This window comes from Erythrolamprus reginae, chromosome 2 (genome assembly GCF_031021105.1).
Source record: "Erythrolamprus reginae isolate rEryReg1 chromosome 2, rEryReg1.hap1, whole genome shotgun sequence".
Taxonomy (NCBI): domain Eukaryota; kingdom Metazoa; phylum Chordata; class Lepidosauria; order Squamata; family Dipsadidae; genus Erythrolamprus; species Erythrolamprus reginae.
Genome location: NC_091951.1, coordinates 217172245 through 217200235, shown reverse-complemented (window position 1 = coordinate 217200235; position 27991 = coordinate 217172245). Strand labels below are relative to the sequence as shown.

Sequence of the window (27991 nt, the reverse complement as noted above, 5' to 3'; positions counted from 1 at the left end):
TTCAATTTATAGACTAATTATTCTTAAACTGATTGGCCTGATTACTTTTTTCCCTAGATTCAAATAATGTCATTATCTACAAAAAACCCACAAGCATTTTATGCTTATACAAGTGTTTGTTTACACAAAAAAAGCCAACATAAATTGTGTATTATCCCTGGGATACGTCCAAAGTACCCTCTTGAGAATTACTTCCAGTTTAAAATTTAAAAGAACCACTACTGTAGATTATAGTTGTTCCATGTTCTTACTTTGGATAACTTCTTTATTGCAGGCCCTTCAAGCACTACAGCGACAACCCAATGCAGCCCAATACTTTCATCAATTTATGCTTCAACAACAACTCAACAGTGCTCAACTTCACAGTCTGGCAGCAGTCCAGCAGGTGAGAAGTCAAGACATGCTAGCTGAAAAATTTTGTTTAGAAAGAGAGAAACCCTGGGACCGGAACTTCTGAATGCCACCAAGCCTCCATCTTTTTCGTCATGCATTTCAGCATCTGCTTAAATTTGGATTATTTATTTTGAAAATATTAATATGCAGATGCTATTCTCTACATTAATTTCACAATTTCTGAAACTTCTGAGTCAATGTTTAGATATAGTTTTCATCACTATTACATTGGAAGAATAAGAATTTCCCAGAATAAGAACACCAATTTGGTCAACAGCCAGTTGCTACCTAACTCCAAATTTGAGGAATAAAAAGCAAGATGTCCAGTAAGCTGTGAGAAAAATTGTGGAAAAGAAGCATAAGATATAAATTACAGTGGCTATTAGTAAGAACTGAATTCTTAAGTTGACAGAGGGCATTCAGCATCCAAGTGGCTTTATTTTAGTAGACAAATAAAGATTTTTAAATATGTTGAGTGTCTGTAGCTTCTTTTGAGTTTGAACCATGTTATCCACTGTTCACGTGAGAGTACAGCTTGTCATGTAGTCTATTGTAATTTAAACCTTTTTCTTGCCTCTCCTAGAGCTTAATAGATAAGTAGCTTGGCATTTTTTTGGCTTGGAGTTAGGTGGCAATTGGTTCTTGACAATGAGCACTGTTGAGAGCAAAGAAATTGAGGTTGAGTTGAAAAAAAAGGAAAACATTCTGTCTTAGAGGCGGTGGCTTTTTAAAGAATATGTATACAGCTTAGCATTCCATAGATTTGCTGCTAACTAGCAACAGTCAATAAAAATAATTAGGGGCTTAGAAAATGTTAACCTGCTTTTCATTATTATATGTTAATGATACATTGTCTGGGTCACTGTACTGGGGGCCATTTTTCAACTGGCTGATGCAAAATATAGCCTTCTCTATAGTGGGTTGAACTATTATCCAGGGTGGGTTGATCTCTTCCAATCATATGAGGACTGAGTCTGTTATTTTTTTTCCCTTCTGAGGGCACCTCTGGCCTTGACCCCCCAGATACGAATCAGTCCTCAGTCTGGACCAGGGGTGGGCAATTAATTTTGCCATGGGGCCGCATGAGAAATTGGGATGGTTTTAGAGGGCCAGATTAATATAATTAACTCAGTTCTACCCAATACTGTATATTATTGGGTAGAACTGAGTTTATTATATTATATTGAGATATCTCCCCCGGGCCTATATAATTTATGTATGGTATGTTTGTATGTATGTCTGCTTAAAAATGGTTTTTTAAAAATATTTTAAATTGTAAATTATTAGATTTGTCAGGAACTGTTTTATTGTGTTGTGAGCCGCCCCGAGTCTACGGAGAGGGGCGGCATACAAATCTAATAAATAAATAAATAAAGATTAGATTACATTACATTACATTATTATATTATTATATATTATAATTATATTATAATTATAAATTAATTGCTCACCCCTTCCTTCCTTTTTCCCTCCATTTCTCCTTCCTTCCTTCCTTCCTTCCTTCCTTCCTTCCTTCCTTCCTTCCTTCCTTCCTTCCTTCCTTCCTTCCTTCTCCAAATGGAGAGAAGCTTCTGTCTCTCTGATTTTCTCTGCCTTTTATTTATGCTTTTAGGCAGTTCTTTACTTCTCTCTCAAAATATTCCTTTCAGGTGACTCTCTTCAACTGACCTACATTGTCAGTTGAGAAAACAGAACAGGCTTTGCCTGAAAGTAGCTTTGGATTCCTCTTCTTCCTCCTCCTGCCTCCCTCCATTTCTCCTTCCTTCTTTCCTCCCTCCATTTCTCCTTCCTTCCTTCCTTCCTTCCTTCCTTCCTTCCTTCCTTCCTTCCTTCCTTCCTTCTTTCCTCCCTCCATTTCTCCTTCTTTCTTTCTTTCTTCCTTCATTCCTTCATTTCATTTCTCCTTCCTTCCAACCTCCACGGGCCGGTCACAGACAGCGGGTGGGCCACATCCGGCCCCACGCACTTTGCCCAGGTCTGGTCTGGATAGACATGGTCTTGATCCTTCCTGTACTGACAATTTCTACCTCTTTTCGCATTTTCTATCTTTCATCACCTTATCTTCAAATCATGAGTCTGCCTGTTTCCAACTGTCATCTAGCATCGCAGATATCTTACTATAAAAGCTGCCTTCACAAAAAGCAGATAAGGAGCTTCATGTGCTCTGTCGGCTATTGACTGACAGCTGAGCCGACCAACAGCTGATTTGTTGCCGAAGGGCAGCGCGCTCAGATTAAACATCAAATCGCTCACAATTGGACACTTACTGGAAGTCCTTTGCATAGGGCTAGCCCTTTGCTGGGGCCTTGTGGCTACAGTGATCCTGAGTGGCCATTTTGGGGAGCCTTGATAGAGGTGGTCATTTCAGATTCAGGCCCATAGTGGAGGCCATTTTGTGAGCACTCTTTTACAGTCTTCTGGCGAGGGCTTATACCTCCAGGGCACTCCGCACATCTGACTAGATCTCCTTTAGTGACCATCTGTTTAAAAAAAGAAAATAAAAAGAAATAAAGATTCCACAAATACAAGGAATTTCAATCAGTAGCCTTGAGATTGCTATAGATACGGCTGAGCACATGCCTCCTAAGAAGGCTAAGACAAATGTTTATCCAGCTGATGATATGCTTACCATCAACCACCATGCCAACTGCAACCACAGAGAGGGGCGGCATACAAATCCAATGAGTGAGTGAGTGAGTAAACAAACAAACAAACAAACAAACAAACAAACAAACAAACCAGTGATTATCACTGGTCCCACGCTATGCAACCCAAGGCCAGCCATCGCGATGAATTCCCAGAAACGGCCTGCTGTCCCCCACTCTGATCAGGAGATCAGGAGAAAGCTTCTGTCCCCCTTGGGGATATCCATTTCTTAGATAGCGCTCATATATCTCTGGGGCCATCCAGTACGGACTCCCACCACAACTGCAGCTTTAGGTCCCAGTGTGGCTCTTTCAGCAGAGGCCTCTGCTGTTATTGAGCTCCGGGTTATAGATGATATCCAGGCTAGTGAAGTACCAGCCTCCCCCTTGGCCAGCAAAGAACAGGTACTTTGGACCTGTCCCTCTACAACCCAGGACAGTGGTTTGGAGGCTACTGTGGTCCGAATTTGACCAGCTGACCTCCAAGTCATGCTTGCATCAGCTGTACAGCTGGGCATCATGGCAGGACTGGTGCAGAATACACAGCAGTCCCCGGTCAGGGATTGGACCACCACCATTGCAAAAGGAGCCTAGGCAGCTGACGGTCTCTCACCAATTTGTCTGCTACTCCTCGTATTCCTCGAGAGATGAATTGTCAGAAGGGTCAGCAGAAGAGAGAGAGATTCTGGAGGTGCCAATATCGAAGGATGAAGGATTCACGCCAGATGCTCCCTCTTTGATCTGGCCTTATTCAGCTCTCTCTTATATAAGGCCAAGCAAGCAGACACCACGCCCAATGTTCCCTCCTTTTTTTCCGATGTGGGCGGAAAAGTATAGTGTCTGAGCGGCACATTTTCATGCCTGAGCACAAATGTCACCCAAGACAACCTGTTGCGTAATTACCATATTTTTCGGTTTATAAGACACACTAAGATTTTAGAGGAGGAAAACAAGGAAAAAAGTATTCTGAACCAAATGGTGTAGTATTATATTGTTTAATAAAATACCAGTGTAGCAGAATACTAAAGACACTTATAGAATAGAATAGAATAGAATTTTTATTGGCCAAGTGTGATTGGACACACAAGGAATTTGTCTTGGTGCATATGCTCTCAGCGTACATAAAAAAAATATACAATTGTCAAGAATCATGGGGTACAACACTTAATGATTGTCATAGGGATCAAATAAGCAATGAAGAAGCAATATTAATAAAAATCTTAGGATATAAGCAACAAGTTACAGTCATACAGTCAACATGGGAGGAAATGGGTGAAAGGAATGAAAACAGACACTATTTAACTCTTTTGACTTGGATCTCTGCAGACTGATGTAACCGTCATTGCTGTGGCCATGTGTTAGTGAACCAAAACAGCATTCCAAGAAATAAAACAATTCCACGCCTGTGCTTCTCACTGGGTAGGATTTATTAATGGCCATGTCTGGATTCAACTGGAATCATTCCAACTCTGAGTCCCTTAGATTACAACCGGGTCAAAACCCCATCTCACATCCCCACACCCACAAGTGCAATCATGAGGGCCAATCCTATGCAGAATTCCTGATTCCTTCCTGTGTTTGTTACTATGGCATCTGGAGAAAGGAATGTGTGGTGGCATCTCTCTCTCTCTCTCACTCCCAAGCTGTGTCAGGCCCACCTTGGACTTCACATAATGACTTTGGGCCTGTCACCATGTTTATATTATAATATACTGCATATTAACACCCATATTCTGAAAAAACCCTAAATTATGTGCCAAGCCTCATTTTTATATATATCTTTAAAACACACAGCATGACTACCTGAGGCTTCATACAGCACAAGAGCTCCCTGCCTTACAAGAATATACAAAATACTATATTACTTCCAACACGAGTCTACCATCTCAAAAAAAGGCTGAGAAAAGGTCTCAGGCGAATCTAGTCAGCTCCATATCGTGTCTTGTCAGAGAGGGCCGTGAGGTCGTTCGTGGTGCTTCAAAATCCCACGCCTCACTTAGGGCAGGGTAGGGCACGAGAGCGGGGACAGGAGACCTGCAATCACTGCCCCTGGCGGGTTCAACCTTCCTGTCCCACTCGGCATACCAATTTGGCAGGGGGTGGTGGGAGTTCGGCAGCAGTGAGCAGCGGCGGTGGCAGCCTTTCTCAGCTGGAGGCCGGCGGCTCAGCCCGAGGGATTGGCGAGGCACCGGGCGTTCAGAGGAGAGGGCGCCAGCTTCGGAATTCAAGAGCTTCCCTCCCTGTGAAGCCAAAAAGAGTGGCGGTCAGCAGCTGCCGCCTCCCCTGGCCCCTGCCACAGCTCGGTCGCCCAAGCCGCTTTTCAGCCTTTCGGAGGAGAGGGCACCAGCTTGGAATTTGTGAGCTTCCCTGCCTGTGAAGCCGAAAAGGGTGGCAGTCAGCAGCAGCAGGCTTTCTCAGCTGGAAATCCCAGGCTGGAAATCCCTTTCTCAGCTGGAAATCCCAGGCTACACCAAATGTTGCATAGGGTGGGGGGGAGTTGGGCGGTGATCAGCGGCAGTCTTTCTCAACTGGAGGCCAGTGGTTCACTGCTGACCTCCGCCCAAGTCCCTTCAGGCACTCACTCTCAGCTGGCTGGCTGACTCCTTCCTTTTTAAAAAAAAAATATTTTATTAATTTTTCATAAAAAAGACAAACCAGACATACATACATTTAACATATATTTGGGGTTACAATTACCCCGCTTATTGTAGAAGTCTTTCTAATACAGAAAAAGAATATACTAATAATTTGTAAAATAAACATAGTAGTTTAAATGAAAAGAATAATTTTTGTTTTTATGTAATTAATAAATAATGTAATTCCTTATTACCTCAACTTCCTTGGGAATATCTCCTCCCTTCCAATTTTGTGCGTATACTATCCTAGCCACTGTCAAGATGAATAATTAAGAAAAAAATATCCTTTTTGTATTTTTGCTTCATTATGCCTAATAAAAAAAATTCTGGAGTTTTCTTTATATCCTGTAGAGCAGAGGTCCCCAACCGCCGGTCCGCGGACCGGCACCGGGCCGTTGGGGGTTTTCAGCCGGTCCGCGGCGCCAGGGCCCCCTCGGCCTTTCCGCACCACCAGCGGCGCTCCCCCCCCGCCAGCCAGCCAAGCCCCGCGCCCGCCGGAACCGGCTCCTCGCTCTCCCCCCGCCGCCCGCCGCGTTTGCAGGAGGTGGGGAGGGTCGGGCGGCCCGCCAAGGCCAGGAGCGACGCCGCTGCCCCCCCCCCCTCCCTCTCTCCGCCCGCCGCTGCGCCTCCTTGACGCCGAGAGGAAATGCCGGCAAAGGCTTTTCTCAGCGGAGGTCTTCAATGTCGGGGGCGCCTGTGCGCCCCCGACATTGAATATCACCTTCGCCGGCCCCACCTCTCCTGCAAACCCCCTTGCTGAGAGCCCGGGGCGAAAGTGCTCTCGCAAAGGTGAGGCGGGCAGGGCGTGCGCGCGTCACCGCTGAGAAGAACGGAGAACGAGAGTGAGTGAGAGCAACAGACAGCAAGATAGAGAGAAAGTGAGAAAGAGAGAGTGAGAGAAAGGGGGGGAGAAAGAGATAGCAAGAGAGAGAACAAGAGAAAGAGCGTGAGAAAGAAAACAAGAAAGAGTGAGAGAGAGAGAAAGCAAAAGAGACAGAAAGAAAACAAGAGAGAGAAAGTGAGAAGAAGAGAGAGAAAGAGGGGGAGAGAGAGAGAAAGAGGGAGAGGGAGAAAGAGAGAGGGAGAGGGGGGAGAGATAGCAAGAGAGGGAGAGAGAAAGAGAGAGGGAAAGGGGGGAGAGATAGCAAGAGAGGGAGAGAGAGAAAGAGAGAGGGAAAGGGGAGAGAGGGGGGAGAGAAAGAGAGAGGGAGAGAGAGAGGAGATAAAGGAAGAGGAGAGAGAGAAAGGAAGAGAAAGAAAGAGGGATAGAAAGAGAGAGAGAGTGAGAGATGCTCAGTGAGCCTTTCTTTGAAGTTGCCTTTCTTTCTTTTTTCTTTCTTTCTTTCTCTTTCTTTCTTTCTTTCTTGCTCTTTTTCTTTCTCTCTTTTACCTTCCCTTCCTCTATTTCTTCTTTTCTTTCTCCTTCCTACCTTCTTCCCTTACTCTCCCCTTTCATAAGTTTCCTTGCTTCCTTCCTCTGTTCCTGTCCCTTCCCCCCTTCTTTCTTTCTTTCCTTCCTTCCTTTCCTCCCTCCATTTCTTGCTTTCCTTTTCCTTCCTCCCTTCTTTCCTCATTCCCTTCTTTCACTCCTTCCTCTCTTACTCTCCCCTTTCACACCTTTCCTTGCTTCCTTTGCACCCTTCTTCTGTTCCTGTCCCTTCCCTCTTTCCTTCCTTCCTTCCCACCCTCCGTCCATTCATTCACCCATTCCTCTCTTGATCGCCCCTTTTACGGCGCCGCTGACAGCTAGCTCCCCCCCCCCCCCCCCACCGGGCCATGAAAAACTGGTCTAGCTTAAAGCCGGTCCCTGGTGCAAAAAAGGTTGGGGACCTCTGCTGTAGAGTAATTTCTTTTATCTACTTTTCTATTGTATTCCAATATAATTTAGTTTTATGGCAAGTCCACCACTGATGGTAATAGGAACCTATTTCTCGTTTACATTTCCAACAATTTGGGGACATATTGGGAAACATCTTAGCAATTCTGTTTGGTGGCAAATGCCACCTATAAAACATCTTAATTTGATTTTCTTTTAATGAAACTGATTTTGTCATTTTCCAATTGGATATCCAGACTTTCTCCCAAGTTTCTAAATCAATTTCTCTTCCTAAATTTTTACACCAACTTACCATATTGTCTTTCAAAGTCTGATCTATGTTTTTATATCCCATCATGTATTTATATGCTTTCCCTATTAATTTACTCTGATTTGTAGTTAACAAATTTCCTAATTTTTTTTAGCTCTTCCTAAATAGATATATTTTAGTATCTTTTTGATATCTAGACTGTATCTGGATATATTGCCACCAATCTATTGTTATTCCCTCATCCTGTAGTTTTTGTCTTGATTTTAATTTCATTTGGTCATCTATTAATTCTTTGTATTTTGTTTTTATTTTTTATTTTTTTTATTTCATTTTTTTGACACAGTTAAATAAAACAAGTAACAAGTAAACAAAATGAAAAAACAACAAAAAGGATACACTACAATAAATATAATAATACTAAAATAAAATTAAAAAATAAAAAATAAAAACATATAAATACAACATTTGGGAAACAAAAGTTTCCCCACTTCTTATTTGAATGTTCGATCAGAGAATTTTCCTATGTCATTAAATATTTCTTTTATTTGACAAGTTGCTTCGCTTGAATTTTGATCATTTCTCCATTGTTCTTTTCTTTAGCCAATCGTAAAAATTTCCCCATATCTTACAGTAATCTGAGTCTTCTTTTCCCTCTAGTTTTTTTGACATTCTGTTCATCTCTGTGCAGTCTAGTATTTTTTTGATAATTATACTTTCTTCTGGTGTTTTATCTATTTTCCAATACTGGGCGTACACTATCCTAGTTGCTGTTAGTATATGAATGGCTAAGTATCTCACTTCTTTTTTTCATTTTTTTTATTAAAAATGCCTAATAAGTATAATTCTGGGGTTGTTTTTTTTCAAATTCTTCCTTCATTATTTCTTTGATCCAATCTGTTATTCTATTCCAATTTTTTTTTGCCAGTTTACAGGTCCACCATTGATGATAAAATGTGCCTTTTTCTTTTTTGCACTTCCAGCATAATGGTGAAACTTTTGGAAACATTTTCGAAAGTCTTTCTGGTGATAAATGCCACCTGTAAAACATTTTCAGTTGGTATTTATTTATTTATTCCATTTTTATGCCGCCCTTCTCCTTAGACTCAGGGCGGCTTACACCATGTTAGCAATAGCACTTTTTAACAGAGCCAGCATATTGCCCCCACAATCTGGGTCCTCATTTTACCCACTTCGGAAGGATGGAAGGCTGAGTCAACCTTGAGCTGGTGATGAGATTTGAACCGCTGACCTTCAGATCTACAGTCGCTTCAGTGGCCTGCAGTACAGCACTCTACCTGCTGTGCCACCCCGGCTCTTCCTTGAAAGCTGTTGATTTTGTTATCTGCCAATTATTAATGTATAGTTTTCCCCATTTCTCTAATTCAATTGTATAGCCAAAATTTATCCCCCAACTTATTAACTTTTCTTTTACAGTTTCCACTTCTGTTTCATATCTAATCAGATATTTATATATTTTGCCAATTAGTTTTTCATCATCTTTTAGGAGTGTCCTATCCAAATTGCCTCTCCCCACTTGAAAACCATATTCCCTTTTATCCTTTTGGTATGCGTCTTTTAGTTGTAAGTATGTCCACCAATCTATAATTTTGCCATTTTGTTCTAATTCTTCTTTTGTTTTTATATTTGTTTGTTGATCCAGTAGTTCTTTGTACCTAATTGTATTTTGGGGTCTGATTAAGCTGGGCTGGTATGTTAGTTCTACTAGCGAAACCCACTCTGGTATCTTGGTATATTGTTGTTTTTTAATTTTCTTCCATGTTTGGATAAGAGAGTTTCTTAAGATATGCTTTTTAAAATATTTGTGTGTTTTATCTCTTTCGTACCAGAGGTAGGCATGCCAACCTAATAATAGGTCGCGACCTTCAATGGTCAATATACGTTTATTGTCTAACATAATCCATAATTCCATCTGTCTGTCCATTACCCTGGGGGGAGAATCACTGACCCCCTCAGAGAAAGTTCGCAACTTAGGCGTCCTCCTCGATCCACAGCTCACATTAGAGAAACATCTTTCAGCTGTGGCGAGGGGGGCGTTCGCCCAGGTTCGCCTTGTGCACCAGTTGCGACCCTACTTGGACCGGGAGTCACTGCTCACAGTCACTCATGCCCTCATCACCTCAAGGCTCGACTACTGTAATGCTCTCTACATGGGGCTACCTTTGAAAAATGTTCGGAAACTTCAGATCGTGCAGAATGCAGCTGCAAGAGCAATCATGGGCTTTCCCCAAATATGCCCATGTTACACCAACACTCCGCAGTCTGCATTGGTTGCCGATCAGTTTCTGGTCACAATTCAAAGTGTTGGTTATGACCTATAAAGCCCTTCATGGCACCGGACCAGATTATCTCAGGGACCGCTTTCTGCTGCACGAATCCCAGCGACCAGTTAGGTCCCACAGAGTGGGTCTTCTCCTGGTCCCGTCAAATAAACAATGTCGCTTGGCGGGACCCAGGGGAAGAGCCTTCTCTGTGGCGGCCCCGACCCTCTGGAACCAGCTCCCCCCGGATATCAGAGTTGCCCCCACCCTCCTTGCCTTTCGCAAGCTCCTTAAAACCCACCTCTGTCGTCAGGCATGTGGGAATTGAGATCCTCTTTCCCCCTAGGCCTTTACAATTCTATGCATGGTATGTATGTATGTATGTTTGGTTTTTATATTAATGGGTTTTTAATCGTTTTTAGTATTAGATTACTATTGTACACTGCTTTATTGATGCTGTTAGCTGCCCTGAGTCTCTGGAGAGGGGCGGCATACAAATCAATCAATCAATCAATCAATCAATCAAATAAATAAATAAATAAATAAAATCCATTCTTTGATCAATGCTAATGATGTTGCATAATAATATAGTTTAAAATTTGGTAATCCCAAACTTCCTCTTTCTTTCACATCTTGTAGTGTCTTTAATTTAATTCTCGATTTTTTGCCTAACCATATATAATTTAATACTATTTTGTCGAGCTCTTTAAAAAAAATTTTGCCTGGATTTATAGGGATTGTTTGAAATAGGAAGAGGAGCTTGGGTAGGACACTCATTTTTATTGAATTAATTCTTCCTACTAGTGATGGTTGTAAATTTTTCCAGTTTTTTAGCTCCACTTTAATTTGATTCATTAATTTTGTATAATTATCATCTTTTAATGTCGCTATTTTAATTGTCAGCCAAATTCCCAAATACTTAACTTTTTAAACTACTTGCATATTAGTAATCTGTTCCAAATATTTTATTTGTTTCTTTGTACAATTTTTAGTTATAATTTTTGTTTTTTATTTGTTTATTTTTAATCCCGCTACTTTGCCAAAATCTTCTATTTGTTTAATCAATTTGGGAGCTGTTGTCAATGGTTCTTCTATTATAAATACCAAATCGTCTGCAAATGCTTGAATCTTATAAGTTTATTTCCTTATTCTTAGACCTTTTATTTCTTCATTTGTTCTTATTTTTACTAGTAGTGTTTCCATTGTTAGTATGAATAGAAGTGGAGAAATATGATATCCCTGCCTATCTCCTTTCTCAATTTCAAATTTTTTTGTCTGTTCACCTTTAATAATAACTCTGGCATTTTGTTTAGTATATATTGTATTTATTAATTTTATAAAGTTTTGGCCAAATTTCATCATTTCAAGCTGTGTTATCATAAATTTCCAATTGACATTATCAAAAACCTTCTGAGCATCGAGGAAAACCAACGCCATCTGTTTCTCAGGGTGCTTTTCATAGTATTCCAACGTATCTATTATTATTCTCAAATTATCTCTAATTTGTCTCTTGGGGAGAAAACCATTTTGGTCTCGATGTATTAATTGATTCAAATTTTTTTTGATCCTTGTTGCATAAATTGTAATAAATATTTTGTAATCCGTGTTCAATAGAGATATGGGTCTGTAATTTTTAATTTTTTCTTTTTCTGTTTCCGTTTTGGGTATAATGGATATTAGTGCTCCTGACCATGTTTGGGGTAGTTTTGCTTCTTGTGCTATGTGGTTATAAATTTCTAACATATTTTCCTCTAGTACAGTGGTACCTTGAGATACGAGTTTAATTCGTTCCGGACCTGGGCTCTTAAGTCGAGCAGCTCTTATCTCGAACGACTTTTCCCCATAGGAATTAATGTAAATAATTTTAATTGGTTCCAGCCCTCAAAAAACTCACAAAGTTAGTCTAAATTATGCAGAAAGACATGTTTTTAATGAAGAAATGTACATGTACATATAAATGAATAATGAAGTTTCTTTCACTTAACTTGTAAACTTTCTTAAACTTTTAAATTTACATATGTTCAACTTCTCTGCCACCCAATCCTGTAGGACAGAGGTCCCCAACCCTTTTTGCACCAGGGACCGGCTTTAAGCGATCGAGAGAGGAATGGGTGAATGAATGGACGGAGGGTGGGAAGGAAGGAAGGAAAGAGGGAAGGGACAGGAACAGAGGAAGGAAGCAAGGAAACTTATGAAAGGGGAGAGTAAGAGAGGAATGAGTGAAGGGAGGGAGGGAGGGAAGAAGGTGGGAAGGAGAAAGAAAAGAAGAAATAGAGGAAGGGAAGGTAAAAGAGAGAAAGAAAAAGAGCAAGAAAGAAAGCTGCAAGCACCCCCCCCCCCCGAGCCCCCCAGGCCGGCTGCAACCTTTTAAAACACGTGCGCCGCTTCGCAGCTGTCTCCTGAAGCCGAACGCGGAAGTTAGCGTTTGGCTTCAGAAGACAGCTCCTTGGCGCTTGTATCTCGAATTTGGGCTTGTAAGTAGAACAAAAATATCTCTCCCCTCCCAGCTCTTATCTCGAGTTGCTCTTAAGTAGAGCAGCTCTTATGTCGGGGTTCCACTGTACTTTTATTTCTTGTTTGTATAATTCAGCTGGCAGACTATCTGTGCCAGCTGCATTATTATTTTTCTGTTGTTTTATCGTTGCCTGGAATTCAATTAATGTTATTGGCCTACTTAGTTCTTGCTGTTGTTTTTCTGTTAATATTTTCATGTTTGATGACTTAATGTAATTTTCTATTTCCTCCTTTTTTACTTCTTCATGTGAGTATAGTTTCTTATAAAATTGTACTACTATTCTTTTCTTTTCTTCTTTGTCATATTTAATAACACCTTGTTCATCTGCTAGTCTATCTATAATTTTTCTTTCTTTTTGCTTTCTCAATTTGTGGGCTAGCCATCTCCCTGGTTTATTAGCTTGTTCAAAATATAATTGTTTAGCCGTCCTAATTTTATCTTCTATTTCTTCCTGGTGTAAAAGGTTAATGGCATGTCTAATTTGATCTCTTTTTTCCTTAATTTTTTTACTTTTGGGGTTTGTAATTCTAATTCTATTTGTTTTAATACTTGATCTAATTTTTCTTGTTTAATTTTTTTTGTTTATGTTTCCTTGCCATGTAGGATATTGTTAAACCCCGAATGTAAGCTTTGGTTGTGTCCCATAATGTTTGTAGTGAGATATCCTCAGTTTTGTTTATTTTCAAAAATATTTGTAGCTCTTTCTCTAACATCTCAGTGTATAACCTTTCTTTTAATATTTTTCTGTCCATGATCCATTTTATTTGTTTCCTACTATTTTCCTTTCTTGGGGTTAATATTATAGGGCTATGATCTGCCCAACTACTAGGTTCTATTTCTATTTTTTCTGTCTCATTGTTTATCTGTGGTGTTGCCCATACCATATCTATGCAAGACCAACTCTGATGTGGGTTTGAGTAATGTGTATATTGTCTTTCTGACCGAATTCTGTGGTTATGTTCCAAAAAGTTTTAGGGAGGTTTTTCTTTTTTTTTAATACTTCTTTTCCCTTTATAATCCAATTTTTTGTCCGACACCGTGTTGTAATCTCCTAATATAATTATATTCTCCAGATCTAACTCAGTAAATTTTTCATGTAGTTTTTTATAGAATTCAAATTGATTCTCATTTAGTGCATAAATTACTATTAATGTTGTTGGGTTTTGGTCTTTCTGTAATATTAACATTTTTCCATCTTGATCTTTAAATATTTCTTTTGAACTAATTGTATTTTTCACATATATTGCTGCTCCTTTTTTTTGATCAGCTAGAGAAACATACAATGTCCCCAATTTCTTATTTTCTAATAAATTCATATTTTGTTTATGAATATGTACTTCCTGCAAAGCAATGACGTCCTTTTTCAACTCTTTTATTTTTGTAAATATTAATCTTCTTTTATTTGGATTGTTAAGTCCATTTACATTAATTGATATAATTTCAATATTTTCTGACATTTATTGTTGGTAGTACTTCCGGTTTCTTGTTTCTCTTAATCTTTTTTCCTTTTGTTCTTCTTGTTGTTCTTGTTCCTTACTCCTCTTCTCCCGCTTCTCCTTTTCTTCAAACAATTCTTCCTCCTCCCTGCTTGTTGTCTCCAATGCCTCTCTACTGCCCCTACTTTCCTTAGTGGTTTGTTCATCATAGAGTAGATCGTTCTCTTCACAAAATTGTCTTGCTTCCTCTAGTGTGTTTATTCTCACTTTCTTCTCCTTCCAGGTTATCATCATCTCTTCAGGTAGGAGCCATCTAAACATCACGCTTCTTTGGATTAATTTTCTCGTCAGAAATTGATATTGTTTTCTAGTTTCTCGGATTCTGCATGGTATTTGTTTCAGAATTATTATTTCTTTGCCCCCTGTAGGCTATTGATTGGTTACGGGACCATTTATATACTTCATCTCTAGTTATTTTTCTAGAGAATTTAATGTGTACCTCGCGTGGTAGATGGTGTCTTCTCGCATAGTTCGTATGTACACGATAAAGTTCATCAATTTCTAGCGCAGCGGTCCCCAAACTACGGCCCGCGGGATGCATGTGGCCCGTTGAGGCCATTTATCTGGCCCGCGGAGGGACGAGGGTGGAAGGAGGGAGGAATAAGGTGGAAGAGACCGAGGCCGTGACAAATGCACACAGAGAAAGAGAAAAAAAGAGGGAAGGGGGTCGGTCGTGGTGTTGGCGTGCTCAGGGATGCCCTTCCTCCTCCTCCCCCCTCCACTGCTCTCCTTCACTCACACGTAACACACAACCTCAACACTGCACCCATGCAATATCCCACCCACGCCTTTGTCTTAAGAACACGGGATTCCCAGATAGACACACACACACAAAACCAGGAGGGGGGAGGCTTGAATCTCTCTTCCTCCTGGGAGGGGGCCAAAAACGCCCACCCCCCACCAGCCCCCTGCAGGGAACCCCAGCAATGCTTCCAGCAGCTTCTTTCCTGGAGGGAAATCCTGGGTTGGAGGGATGCAAAGGGTGGGGGGAGGGGATGGACGCCGAGGAAGCCTTTCCTCCCCTTCCCACTTGTGCCTTTTTGGCTGGGGAGCGAGAGAAGTGGAGACGGGCAAAAAGTGGACATGCATGCTCAGTTCCCTTTGGAAGCTAATGAGCTGTCAGGGCAGTGCCGCCTGTGGAGGGAGCTCCCTGGTGATTAGCCAAGGCCACAGCAACCCCCTTGCGAGCCAGAGGCAAGAGAGACTCACCTTTGCTCCTTCCTGCCCAGAGGGAAAGCGAACGGCTCTGCTGTGTCGAGAAAGGGAGGGAGGGAGGAAGAGAGAGAGAAAGAGAGGGGTGGAAGAAGGAGGGAAAGAGAAAGGGAGGGGAGGGTGAGAAGGAAGGAAGGGAAAGAGAGAGAGAGAGAGAGAGAGAAGTGACTCTTGATTTAAGTATATGGTACAAAGCCTTCTCCGGGTCCCGTCAACTAAACAGTGTCGTTTCTTTACTCAGTCTTTGTCTTACTTCTTCTAACCTAATCAGAAAAAGAAGAAGAAAAGAATAAAAAAAAGAAAAAGAATAAACAAAGAGTAATACTAATAAAAATTGGAAAAATAAAAATAAAAATAAAGTTAAATGTCCAATTAAGCTGAGGCGGATCAAAAAGGATAAAGGAAAAATAGCTCCCCCCCCCAAATTCAAAAAAATAGTAGAAACAGAAAGATTTATAAATACGAACCTTTTTTTGTAAAAATTTCTTTTTCACCCTTCACTGGAACCCGATCTCTCTTTTTCCGCATATTCAATGGGCTTTCACTTTCTGCCCAGTCACTCTCACGCTGCAACTTAGTACCAATGGCACCCGCAGTTAATGACTTCCTGTGTATTCTTTTCCTCCTGTGATTCCTGATCCTTGCTGCCAATGTTTAAACTAATAGTCTCTTCTGTTTTCTGGTAAGTTCGCAAGGTGCAGGGTATGTTTATTATTCTTTTTCTTTTGTGATTTAAGTTAAGGAGCGGAGTGTCAAAACTAATCGGTTGTCAATTAGAAAAAACTTTCATTTTCTGGGCTTTTGCGGATTGCGGTCCCTCCGATCTCTCCCTTCATTCGCCTTCAATAGTAATTTTTTAAAAAATACCTGGGGGTTGCTCGATCTCCCTGAAGTTTGAAATTCTTGCCTGATGTATCCAGTTCTCCGATCTGAATTCTGTCACTTTTCTCCTTCCTGCTGTGTGGTCGCTGCTGCTTTGGCTGGGCGCCGAAATGCCGGTTCTTTTCAAATGAGGTTTTAGGGATTATTCCTCGCCCCCCAAGGCAATGGCGATTTGCCTTGTGTGCTGCGGATATTCCCCTTCAACAATCGGGACCCTCCAAGCCTGATCGCACTGAAAAGACGGTACTTCAAATGAAAAAAAAAGAGTCAGTAGAGGGGAGCCCCACTCTCCTGCATCCTAGCGCAGTTGCGTTGCCACCGGAACCTAATTCTTTGTATTTTGGTATCTTTCCTGCATTAAATTAGGGTGGCAAATCGCATCTAACGGAGAAATCCAATCTAGGATAGTTAGAAAATGATCTTTCTTTATGCCTTTCCAAACTTCTAGTAGATATGTTCTTATTATATGTTTTTTAAAATAAGAGTGTGTTTTGTCCTTCTCATACCAAATAAAGGCATGCCAGCTGAGCATAAGATCATAGCCTTCCAAGTTTAGTGTTCTTCTATTTTCTAATGTTATCCAATCTTTAAACCAAGATAAAGCTGCAGCCTGATAGTATAGCTTCTAATTAGGTAGTGCAAATCCTCTTTCTTTTATGTCTTCTAATGCCCTTAGTTTTATTCTCGCCTTCTTTCCTTGCCATAGAAATTTCCTGACTATCGTTGTTAACTCCTTAAAGAATTTCCCTCCTGGGTTTATAGGTAACACCTGAAATAAAAACAATACCTTAGGTAGTATATTCATCTTAATTGTTGAAATTCTCCATATGAAAGATAATTTCAAATTATTCCATATTTCTAAATCTTTTTTAATTTCACTAATAAGTTTCATATAATTATCATTTTTTAAGCATATGGTTTTAGATGTGATCCAGATTCCTAAGTACTTCACTTTCTTAACTATCTTCATATCTGTAATATGTTCTAATTGCCTTTTCTAACTGTCATATTTTTAACGACTAATTGCGTCTTGTTTCTGTTTATTTTTAAGCCTGCTACATTGCCATACTCTTCTATCATTTCAATCAAATTAGGTATTCAATTATAAAAGTCAAATCATCTGCAAAAGCTTACACTTTATAGGTTTATTTTCCTATAATTAATCCTTGAATTTTGTTATTTGCTCTTATCTTTATCAATAGAGCTTCCAAAGTTAAAATAAATAGTAAGAGTGAGAGAGGGCAACCCTGCCTCACACCTTTAAAAATTTCAAACTTTTCAAGTTGTTCATTATTTAATATAATTTTTGCTATCTGGTTTGAATATATTGCATCTATTATGTTAACAAATTTTATTCCAAAACTCATTTTGTTTAGTTGCATTTTAATAAATGTCCAGTCTACATTGTCAAAAGCTTTTTTTGCATCCAGGAACATTAGTGACATTTTTCTTCCTGGGTATTGTTCATAAAATTCTAAAGTATTAATAATCGTTCTTAGATTATTTTTTATTTGTCTGCTTGGTAAAAAACCATTCTGATCTTCATGTATCTTCTCACCCAAAATCTTTTAAAGTCTTGATGCGTAAATAGAAGTGAAAATTTTATAATCAGCATTTAATAAGGATATAGGTCTATAGTTTTTTATCTTATCTTTGTCTGAACCTGTTTTATGTATTAATGTTATTGAAGACTCTGACCAGGATTTAGGGATTTTGCCATCCATTATGATCCAATTAAATGTTTCTAACATATTCATCATTGTAATATTACTTTCTATTTTATACGATTCTGCCGGTATAGCATCTGGCCCAGTAGCTTTGTAATTTTTTTGATTTTTTAATGTTATTTGTAGTTCAGTTATTGTGAATGGGCTATTAAAACTTGTCTGCTGTTCTTCTGATAGTTGAGGTAAATCTAAAGAATTTAGATATTTAAAAATCTAATCTTTTATTACCTCTTTTTTATATAACTCTTTATAAAATTCCTGTACTATTTTTGATTTTTCATCTGTTTTATATTTTATCATACCTTTATTATCTACTAGTTTCTTTATTATTTTTGATTGTCTATGTTTTTTTAATTTATATGCGAGCCACCTTCCTGGTTTATTAGCGTGTTCAAAATACTGCTGTTTGGCTCTTTTGATTTTTTTCAGCTATTTGATTTTGTTCTATAAGCTTTATTTTATGTTTAACTAGCTTTATTTTTCTTTTAATCTCGATCTTCTGAGTTGTGTTGTGAGACTACTTCTAATTGATTTAATTCTCCCTCCAGTTGTTCGTATTCTATCTTTTTTTCTTTGTTTTTCTTTGCAGTATAAGAAATCGTTAAACCTGTAATATATGCCTTTGCAGTATCCCATAAGTTTTGAGGGGAAGTTTATGGACTTGTATTAATTAAAAAAAAGATTTCTAATTCCTTTTCAATCCATTCTTTATATTGTAAGTCTCTTATGATGTTGCTATTCATCTGCCAATTTATTTGTTTCTTATGCCTTTTCCAATATATCACTAAAGGATTGTGATCTGCCCACGTGTTTGTGTCTATCTCAATTTCTTTAATTTGTTTGGTAGTTGTTTTTGAGGCCCAGGCCATATCTATTCTTGTCCAGATTTTGTGGGGGTTTGAGTAAAAAGTATACTGTCTGGTTAAATGGTGTCGTTCCCTCCAAATGTCATTTAATAATAATTCTGACCTCATTTTCTGAAAAGTAGTTGGCAAAATTGTTTCTTTTTCTTATCTTTCCCCCCCCGAATGGTCTAGTGATCTGTTTGAAATTGCATTAAAGTCGCCAATTATAATCATGTTTTTCATATTTAATTCGTTTATCTTTTGATGTAATTGTTTATAAAATCCCATTTGTTTATCATTGGGTGTGTAAATAGAAATGATGACAAGAGGTTTTGCATCTATATTCAATTGTACAATTAGTATTCTACCATTTTGGTCAGTATATAATTGTTTGGAGTTTATTGAATTTTAAATATACAGTGATCCCCCGCTCATTGCGAGGGTTCCGTTCCAGGACCCCCCGCAACGAGCGGGTTTTCGCGAAGTAGCGCTGCGGAAGTAAAAACACCATCTGCGCATGTGCAGATGGTGTTTTTACTCCCGCAGCGCTAGCGAGGAGCCGAAGATTGGGGGCGGCGCGGCTGTTTTAAAACGTCACCGCTGGCATGGGGGGCTTCCTAGCAGCCCCCCAAACCCGGGTTGGGGGTCCGGGGGGTGCTGGCAAGCCCCCCATGCCGGCGGCGACATTTGAAAACAGCTGCGCCGCCCCCAATCTTTGGCTCCTCGCTAGCGGGCAGGCAGGCGGCGGACAAGCCGTTCGCTGGCGCTGGCTCTCGCCGCTTTCGAGCTGAGTCCTGGAGTGAATTTGCTTCAGGACTCAGCTCAAAAGCGCCGAGAGCCAGCGCCAGCGAACGGCTTCTCCGCGCTGGCTCTCGCCGCTTTCGAGCTGAGTCCTGGAGCGAATTCGCTTCAGGACTCAGCTCAAAAGCGCCGAGAGCCAGCGCCAGCGAACGGCTTCTCCGCGCTGGCTCTCGCCGCTTTCGAGCTGAGTCCTGGAGTGAATTCGCTTCATGGCTCAGCTCAAAAGCGCCGACAGCCAGCGCCAGCGAACGGCTTCTCCGCGCTGGCTCTTGCCGCTTTCCAGCTGAGTCCTGGAGCGAATTTGCTTCAGGACTCAGCTCAAAAGCGCCGACAGCCAGCGCCAGCGAACGGCTTCTCCGCGCTGGCTCTCGCCGCTTTCGAGCTGAGTCCTGGAGCGAATTCGCTTCAGGACTCAGCTCAAAAGCGCCGACAGCCAGCGCCAGCGAACGGCTTCTCCGCGCTGGCTCTCACCGCTTTCCAGCTGAGTCCTGGAGTGAATTCGCTTCAGGACTCAGCTCGAAAGCGGCGAGAATGAACGGCGTGGGCGGGCGAAGGGCGGGCGGCAGCGAGGAGTTTGCGTGGGCGGTGGGGAAACTCCTTGCTGATGCCCGCTGCTCGCCCTCCCGCCAGCAAGAGGGGGAAGACCCAGGGAAGCCGCCCAGCAGCTGATCTGCCGGGCGCCATCTACGCATGCGTGCCCATAGAAAAAAAGGGCACACATGCGCAGATGGTGTTTTGACTTCCGGGTTGAAAAATCGCAAATTACCCTGTTCGCAATGGTCGGGGACGCAATAACCGGGGTATTACTGTACATTGCAATGCCTCTTTTTTTTTATTTGCTAAACTAGCATACATATTCCCTATTTTTGGATTATACAGTACAGTGAACCCTCGATCATCGCGAGGGTTCCGTTCCAGGACCCCAAGCGATGATCGATTTTTCGCGAAGTAGCGGTGCGGAAGTAAAAACACCATCTGCGCATGTGCAGATGGTGTTTTTACTTCCACCGCCGCCCGCCCTTCGCCCGCCCACCCCGTTGCTAGCCGGGGGTTCTCCAAGCGCGCGCGCGTTGCTGGGGCCGCTCCCCAGCTGGGGAGCGGATCTGGGGTTTCCCCAAGCGCGCACGCGTTGCTGGGGCCGCTCCCCAGCTGGGGAGCGAAGCCGGGGGTTCTCCAAGCGCGCGCGCGTTGCTGGGGCCGCTCCCCAGCTGGGGAGCGGATCTGGGGTTTCCCCAAGCGCGCGCGCGTTGCTGGGGCCGCTCCCCAGCTGGGGAGCGAAGCCGGGGGTTCTCCAAGCGCGCGCGCGTTGCTGGGGCCGCTCCCCAGCTGGGGAGCGGATCTGGGGTTTCCCCAAGCGCGCGCGCGTTGCTGGGGCCGCTTCCCAGCTGGGGAGCGGCCCCAGCAACGCGCGCGCGCTTGGAGAAACCCCGGCTCCGCTCCCCAGCTGGGGAGCGGCCCCAGCAACGCGCGCGCGCTTGGGGAAACCCCAGATCCGCTCAGCTGGGAAGCGGAGCTAGGCTGCCCCAAGCTCGCGCGCGCCGCCCGCCCGCCCACGCTGTTGCCGGCTCCGCTTCCCAGCTGGGAAGCGGAGCTAGGCTGCCCCAAGCTCGCGCGTGCCGCCCGCCCGCCCACGCTGTTGCCGGCTCCGCTTCCCAGCTGGGAAGCGGAGCTAGGCTGCCCCAAGGTCGTGCGCGCCGCCCGCCCGCCCACGCTGTTGCCGGCTCCGCTTCCCAGCTGGGAAGCGGAGCTAGGGTGCCCCAAGCTCGCGCTCCAGCCCACCGCCGCTGGGGTCTTACCGGGGCAAGAGGGGGAAGACCCAGGGAAGCCTCTGCCCGGCGGGGAAACTCCACCATCTACGCATGCGTGGAAGGGCACGCATGCGCAGATGGTGGAGTTTACTTCCGGGTTGAAAACTAGCGAAATAGCCCTTTCGCGATCCTTGAGGACGCGAAACTCGAGGGTTTACTGTATAACAATTTTCTATTAGTTTTTTTGATATGAACTTCTTGTAAAATTGCTATCTGTGCTTTTTGTTTTTTAAGTTTGGAAAATATTTGATTTCTTTTTCTTGGTTAATTTAATCCATTTACGTTTACTGAAAATATTTTTATGTCTTCTGACATGGTTATTTATAATATTTCTTGGTATCTTTAGATTCACGCTATGGTTGTTTCCTTCTTGCGCCCGTGTCTTCCTCTTTTTCCTGGCTGGTGCCACCCAACTCTTCTTATTTCCTTATAGATACTTCCTTTGTTGGTTGCTCAAATTTACGTATTCCACTTGTTTCGTAAAATTCTCTGGCATCTTCAATATCTCTAGTTTTACTCTTTGCGTTTGCCAATACAAAGAAAGGCCTTCTGGTATAAGCCAGCAGAAGGTTATATTTCTTTAATTAGAATTTTAGTCAGAAAATAATATTCCCTTCTGCTTTCTCGTACTCTTCTTGTAACTTGTTTCAATATTGTAATTTCTTTTCCTTTGTCTTGCAGTTTTTCATTTCTTGTCCACTTCAAAATGTCATCTCTTATAGTCTTCCTCACGAATTTGATGTGGACTTCTCTTGGTGAATGTAGCTTCTTTGCACTCTGTAAAGTTCATCAATTTCTTTTATTAGTTGCCTGTGAATCCACCTGAAGGATTCCTCCTATAATTTCTGCCATTTTTGCATGGAGATCTTCATCTTTTTCTTCTGTTATATTCTGGAATCTCAAGCCATAAGATGCACGTTGTAACTCTAAATGTTTAATAGATTCGTCGTATCCTTTATTTGGAAAATCGATTCTGTCTTCAAAGTCGTCCATTCTTTGTTCAACTTTATCCGTTTTCCCTTCTACTGTCTTAATTCTTTGTTCATTCTCTTTCAAGGTCTCTTGTATTTCCACTACTTTGTCGTCTACTTCTTTCATCTTTGCTTTCATTTCTCCTTTATCAACTTTCAACTCCCCCATTTCCGCTTTTAACTCTTCTCGTTGTTGTTTTGCTTCATTTATGGATTTCAACATAAAATCTTGCATTACAGCCAGTGTTTCCTGGATTGTTTGTAGCATAGGCTGTGGTTGTGGTTTCTCCTCTTTCTCCTTTTCTTTGTCCTAATTATTTTTTGATGCACAGGCGAAGGCAATGGAGATACTTGTGGAGATACCGAAGAAGTTAGGGTTGGTTTTTTTATTGTCTTTGTAGTGGTGGATGTACTTGACATCCTGTGTATATCTTAGAACTATATTTTATTAGGAGCAGATCTAATTTTTCTCTCCCCCCCCCCCCAAATATTTAATGGTATGTTTGATGTTGATTGTATGTTATTGTAGAAAGGGTGAGTATCCTTCCACTTCTTCAAATTTTCACTTACTTTCACTACTTTCTAATAAGAAATTGATTGATCCAAATAAACTCCAAACAAAATTTAAAAATTACCACTATAGGTCTGGTTCAAAAAGAAGACAATCTTCTTATATAGTTATATATCACTATTTAAGAATCTTATATATTTATGTATCATAAGATGAAAAGCAGTGGAATTTAGTTCACTTTATCAAAAATATAAACTTAATTATTACTATGTAATCAGTATTTATGAACACAGAAAAGAAGGGTGAAAAAGTAAAAAGTGTTTTAAATCAATATTATCAAAAACTTAATTATTTTTCACTTAAGGTGCTTTATAAACTATAATATCATTTAATAATTGAGTTTCTAAAAATCATACAGCTTTAATGATATAAAATAGTATAAAGAGTTAAAATCTAAGAACTTTATCTAAAATATGCTAAACTTAATGAAACCTTAAAGTTATAAATTGTAAAATATCATATAAAGTTTAATGAGTTAATTCCAGTTAGAAAAATAAAAGGATGCATATTGATTCTAGTTAAAAGGATTGAACAGATTAATACATTTTAATCTTAACTTTAATACTAGCAACCACGTTCTTTCAAGTTGAAATGCACCAAACCAGGAAAGAGGAAATTTAGAATTAGCAGTTCATTATATCAATTAATTTTCAGTCTAAAGAAAACATCAGAAAATAAAACAAGAATAAGAAAAATAAGAAAAAGAGAACACCAATATAGATATCAAATATAGTCAAAGATAATTATAACTGTAGAGTAAAATATGATTTCTAAAAAAAACCCTTTAAAAAGCCAATAATATTCAAATATACTTAGTTTTCGATTCTTCTTTTCTTCAGGAATCTGTTTAAAAGTTCTTATTTATTGGTGGAAGGTCCCAGATTTTAATATCTTCTTCTAAAATCAATTTAATCTTTAATTATAATCCAAGGTATGTCCAGTTATAATCCAAAGTGTGTCCAGTCACAATCCAAATCAAAATTTAAAGTATAATCCAGTTGTGATTCCAATACAAACCAAAAAGTCAAATTATAGTTATAATCCAAAAGGGGTTTCAAAGGATATTGAAATGCAAATCCAAGTTTCTAATTTTAATCTAAGTCAAATTCATTATAGTCCAATTTATCATTCAAATCCACTTGTTACAAGTTGTAATCCAATAATTTATGATTCAGTTATAATCCACATCAAAATTTAGTTTCTTATGCCCGTTGCAATTGAATCGTTTATTTATAATGGTTCCTTACTGACAGTACAATTAATTCGTATGTTCAGCTTTTTTTTTAAGAGAATTATTCCTGTTGTTTTGCAAAAAGGTATATCCCAATTTTCGATAAAGGCAAAAATTAATCCATTCCAGTTCTCTCCTTTATTTTCTGATTATATCTTTTATTTCAGTTTTATTCTTTCTTTTCGTACTTTTTATTTTCAAAGCGATTTCCAAAGACAATTCTTCCGCAGCTAGTGTAAAGAAAGAGTTCCAGGAACTGCTGCTGATTTAAAACTTTTCTCTTTCGTCTTTAAGTTTTGAATTTTTAATTAGCTCTCATCTCCTAGAATCCTCTTCAGAGATGCAATTTTAATTTCAAGTAGTAGTATTTGCAATCTTTAATTTTAGAAACATAGAAACATAGAAGACTGACGGCAGAAAAAAACCTCATGGTCCATCTAGTCTGCCCTTATACTATTTCCTGTATTTTATCTTACAATGGATATATGTTTATCCCAGGCATGTTTATATTCAGTTACTGTGGATTTACCAACCATGTCTGCTGGAAGTTTGTTCCAAGGATCTACTACTCTTTCAGTGAAATAATATTTTCTCACATTGCTTTTGATCTTTCAACCCAACTAATTTCAGATTGTGTCCCCTTGTTCTTGTGTTCACTTTCCTATTAAAAACACTTCCCTCCTGAACCTTATTTAAATATTTAACATATTTAAATGTTTCGATCATGTCCCCCCTTTTCCTTCTGTCCTCCAGACTATACAGATTGAGTTCATTACGTCTTTCCTGATACGTTTTATGCTGAAGACCTTCCACCGTCTTTGGACCCGTTCAATTTTGTCAATATCTTTTTGTAGGTGAGGTCTCCAGAACTGAACACAGTATTCCCAATGTGGTCTAACCAGCGCTTCTATATAAGGGGATCACAATCTCCCTCTTCCTGTTTGTTATACCTCTAGCTATGCAGCCAAGCATCCTACTTACTTTTCCTACCGCCCAACCACACTGCTCACCCATTTTGAGACTGTCAGAAATCACTACCCCTAAGTCCTTCTCTTCTGAAGTTTTTGCTAACACAAAACTGCCAATGCAATACTCAGATTGAGGATTCCTTTTCCCCAAGTGCATTATTTTACATTTGGAAACATTAAACTGCAGTTTCCATCGCTTTGACCATTTATCTAGTAAAGCTAAATCATTTACCATATTACAGACCCCTCCAGGAATATCAACCCTATTGCACACTTTAGAGTCATTGGCAAATAGACAAACCTTCCCTACCAAATCTTCCCATATGTCACTCACAAACATATTAAAAAGAATAGGACCCAGAACAGACACTTGTGGCACACCGCTTGTAACCTGTCTCTGCTCAGAATATTCGCCATTAACAATAACTCTCTGATGTCTATGCTTCAGCCAGCTTGAAATCCACTGAACTATCCAGGGATTAAGTCCAATCTTCACTAATTTATCTATCAGCTCTTTATGTGGAACTGTATCAAAGGCTTTGCTGAAGTCCAGATAGGCAATATTGACGGCACCACCTTGATCCAACACCTTTGTGACATAGTCAAAGAAATCAATTAGATTAGTCTGACATGATTTGCCTTCAGTAAAGCCATGCTGATTTGGGTCCAATAAGTTATTGTTTTTTAGGTGCTGATTTATCCTCTTTTTTGAGTAGAGTCAAAATTTTGGAAGTATATTAATTTTAGACGTTTGACAAACTCTTTTAGGATGTCAAATACGACGACTATAATTAAAACCTCAAAAAATACAGACTTTGACTCCATCTTCAACTCCACAAGGATCTCCATTGCCATCTCCATTACAACAAAGAACGATGACAACCATGTTGGCGAAGGAAAAAGACAAGGAAAAGGAGAAAAGTTCGGCCCAGCCAACTCTCCAGTTCAAGATTCCCTAGCAGTCATTCAAGACTTTATGCAAAAGATTCAAATTACCATGGAAACAAATAGAGAAGAAGCAAGAAAACACCATGAAGATATAAAAGCAGAAATGGGAGGTTTTGAAATGGGAGATTTAAAGGTCGAAATGGGAGATGTGAAAGAAAGTATGAAAGTAATTGATGGAAAAATAGAAGTTATACAACAAACTTTAAAAGATAACGATCAAAGGATGAAAACAGTGGAAGATAAGATGGAGAAAGCAGAACAGAAAATCGATGAATTTGAAGAACATAGTACTATAATCAATAGAGGATTTGACGAAGCAATAAATCATTTAGAGGTACAACGTGCTTCACATGGAATGAGATTTAACTGAAATGTAACTGAAAAAAAGATGAAGACTTAAGTTCAAAAATGGCAGAAATAATAGGAGAGATCTTACAAATAGATCCTCAAGAACTGATAAAAGAAATCGATGAAATTTACAGAGTGCAGACTAGCTTTGCCAGAAAGCATAACCTATCACGGGAGGTTTATATTAAGTTTATTAGGAAGACAATCAGAGATGACATTTTAAAACGGGCAAGAAATGAAAGCTTGAATTGTAAAGGAAAATATATTATAATATTAAAACAATTCCCCAAAACAGTGAGGGAAAGCATTTTCTTACCAGAATATTAATTAAAGAAAACATAACCTTCCGATGGCTTGTCCCCGAAGGCCTCTCTTAATATTGGCAAGGTGCCAGAATAAAGATTGGGAATGTAGACAAAGCTAGGGTGTTTTATGAAGAAAGTGGTTTGAATAGGTCCGAACAACCACGCAAAGAAATTAAAGACAGAGAAGAGGAACGGGGCTACCTGCGAAGAGAGGGAGGAAACACAAGGTGCTAGGAGAAAACAAACACAAATACAACAAGAATTAGACTATGAGAACCTAAAGAAACCAAGAAATACTATAAATAGAGATGTCATCAGACATAAAAATCTTTTCGGTTAATGTAAATAGATTAACCCAAGAAAAAGAAATCAAATATTTGCTAAACTTAAAAAACAAAGAGCACAAATAAATATTTTACAAGAAGTGCACATTAAAAAATTGAATAGAAAATTATTATGCAATTCAAAATATCTGGTGTGAACGCCACCCATGAAATAAACAATATACTTTCTACTCGAATCCCCATAAAATTTGGACCAGGATAGATATGGCTTGGGCCCCAGCTCATACATCTGTATTTATTGCTGACATCGAAATAGAAACAAATAGCTGGGCAGATAACAATCCATCAGCAATTTATTGGAAAGTAAAGAAAAAACTAAATAATTGGCGAATGAATAGAAGTATCCTGCGAGATTCTCAATATACAGAATGGATTGAAAAAGGATTAGAAAGTTTCTATAATATAAATAAAAATACCGAAACAACGCCACAAAATTTGTGGCATACAACAAAGGCATATATTCAGGGTTTGACAATTTCTTATACAGCAAAAAAAGAAAAGAAAGAAAAAGAAACAATATCAACAACTAGAGAAAGAATTGAAAGAATTAGAATTACAATGTAATGAATATGACTACAAAGTGAAAAGGAAGATGAAATTGTTAAAACATAAAATAAATTTGATAGAAGAAGAAGAAATAGCTGAAAAAATAAAAAGAGCCAAACAGGAACATTTTGAACATGCAAATAAGCCGTGAAGATGGTTAGCTTATAAACTGAGAAATGACAGAGAATCTAAAATAATAAAGAAATTAGTAGATAGTAAAGGTATAATAAGACATAGAACAGATGAAAAGAAGGAAATAGCGTTAGAATTTTATAAAAATTTATATCAAAAAGAAGAAATAAAAGAAGAGAAGATTTTTCATTTTTTAAGTTCTATTGATTATAAGTTATATTAATGGAAGAAGAACAACGAAAGCTTAATGCACCATTTACAATGGTTGAATTACAACAAATACTTAAAAATCAGAAAAATA

General features: G+C 39.8%; 1 protein-coding gene across 4 annotated transcripts in view; it reads left to right on the top strand.

The window, feature by feature from the left end:
• The window catches only part of PHC1 (polyhomeotic homolog 1), a 250073-nt gene that overhangs the window by 34268 nt on the left and 187814 nt on the right, over nt 1-27991 (top strand). For all 4 annotated transcript variants that reach the window (XM_070741838.1, XM_070741840.1, XM_070741842.1 and 1 more), the window contains exon 3: nt 275-385. In XM_070741838.1, the coding sequence (XP_070597939.1) occupies nt 275-385 (111 nt within the window). The remainder of the gene's footprint in view (nt 1-274; nt 386-27991) is intronic.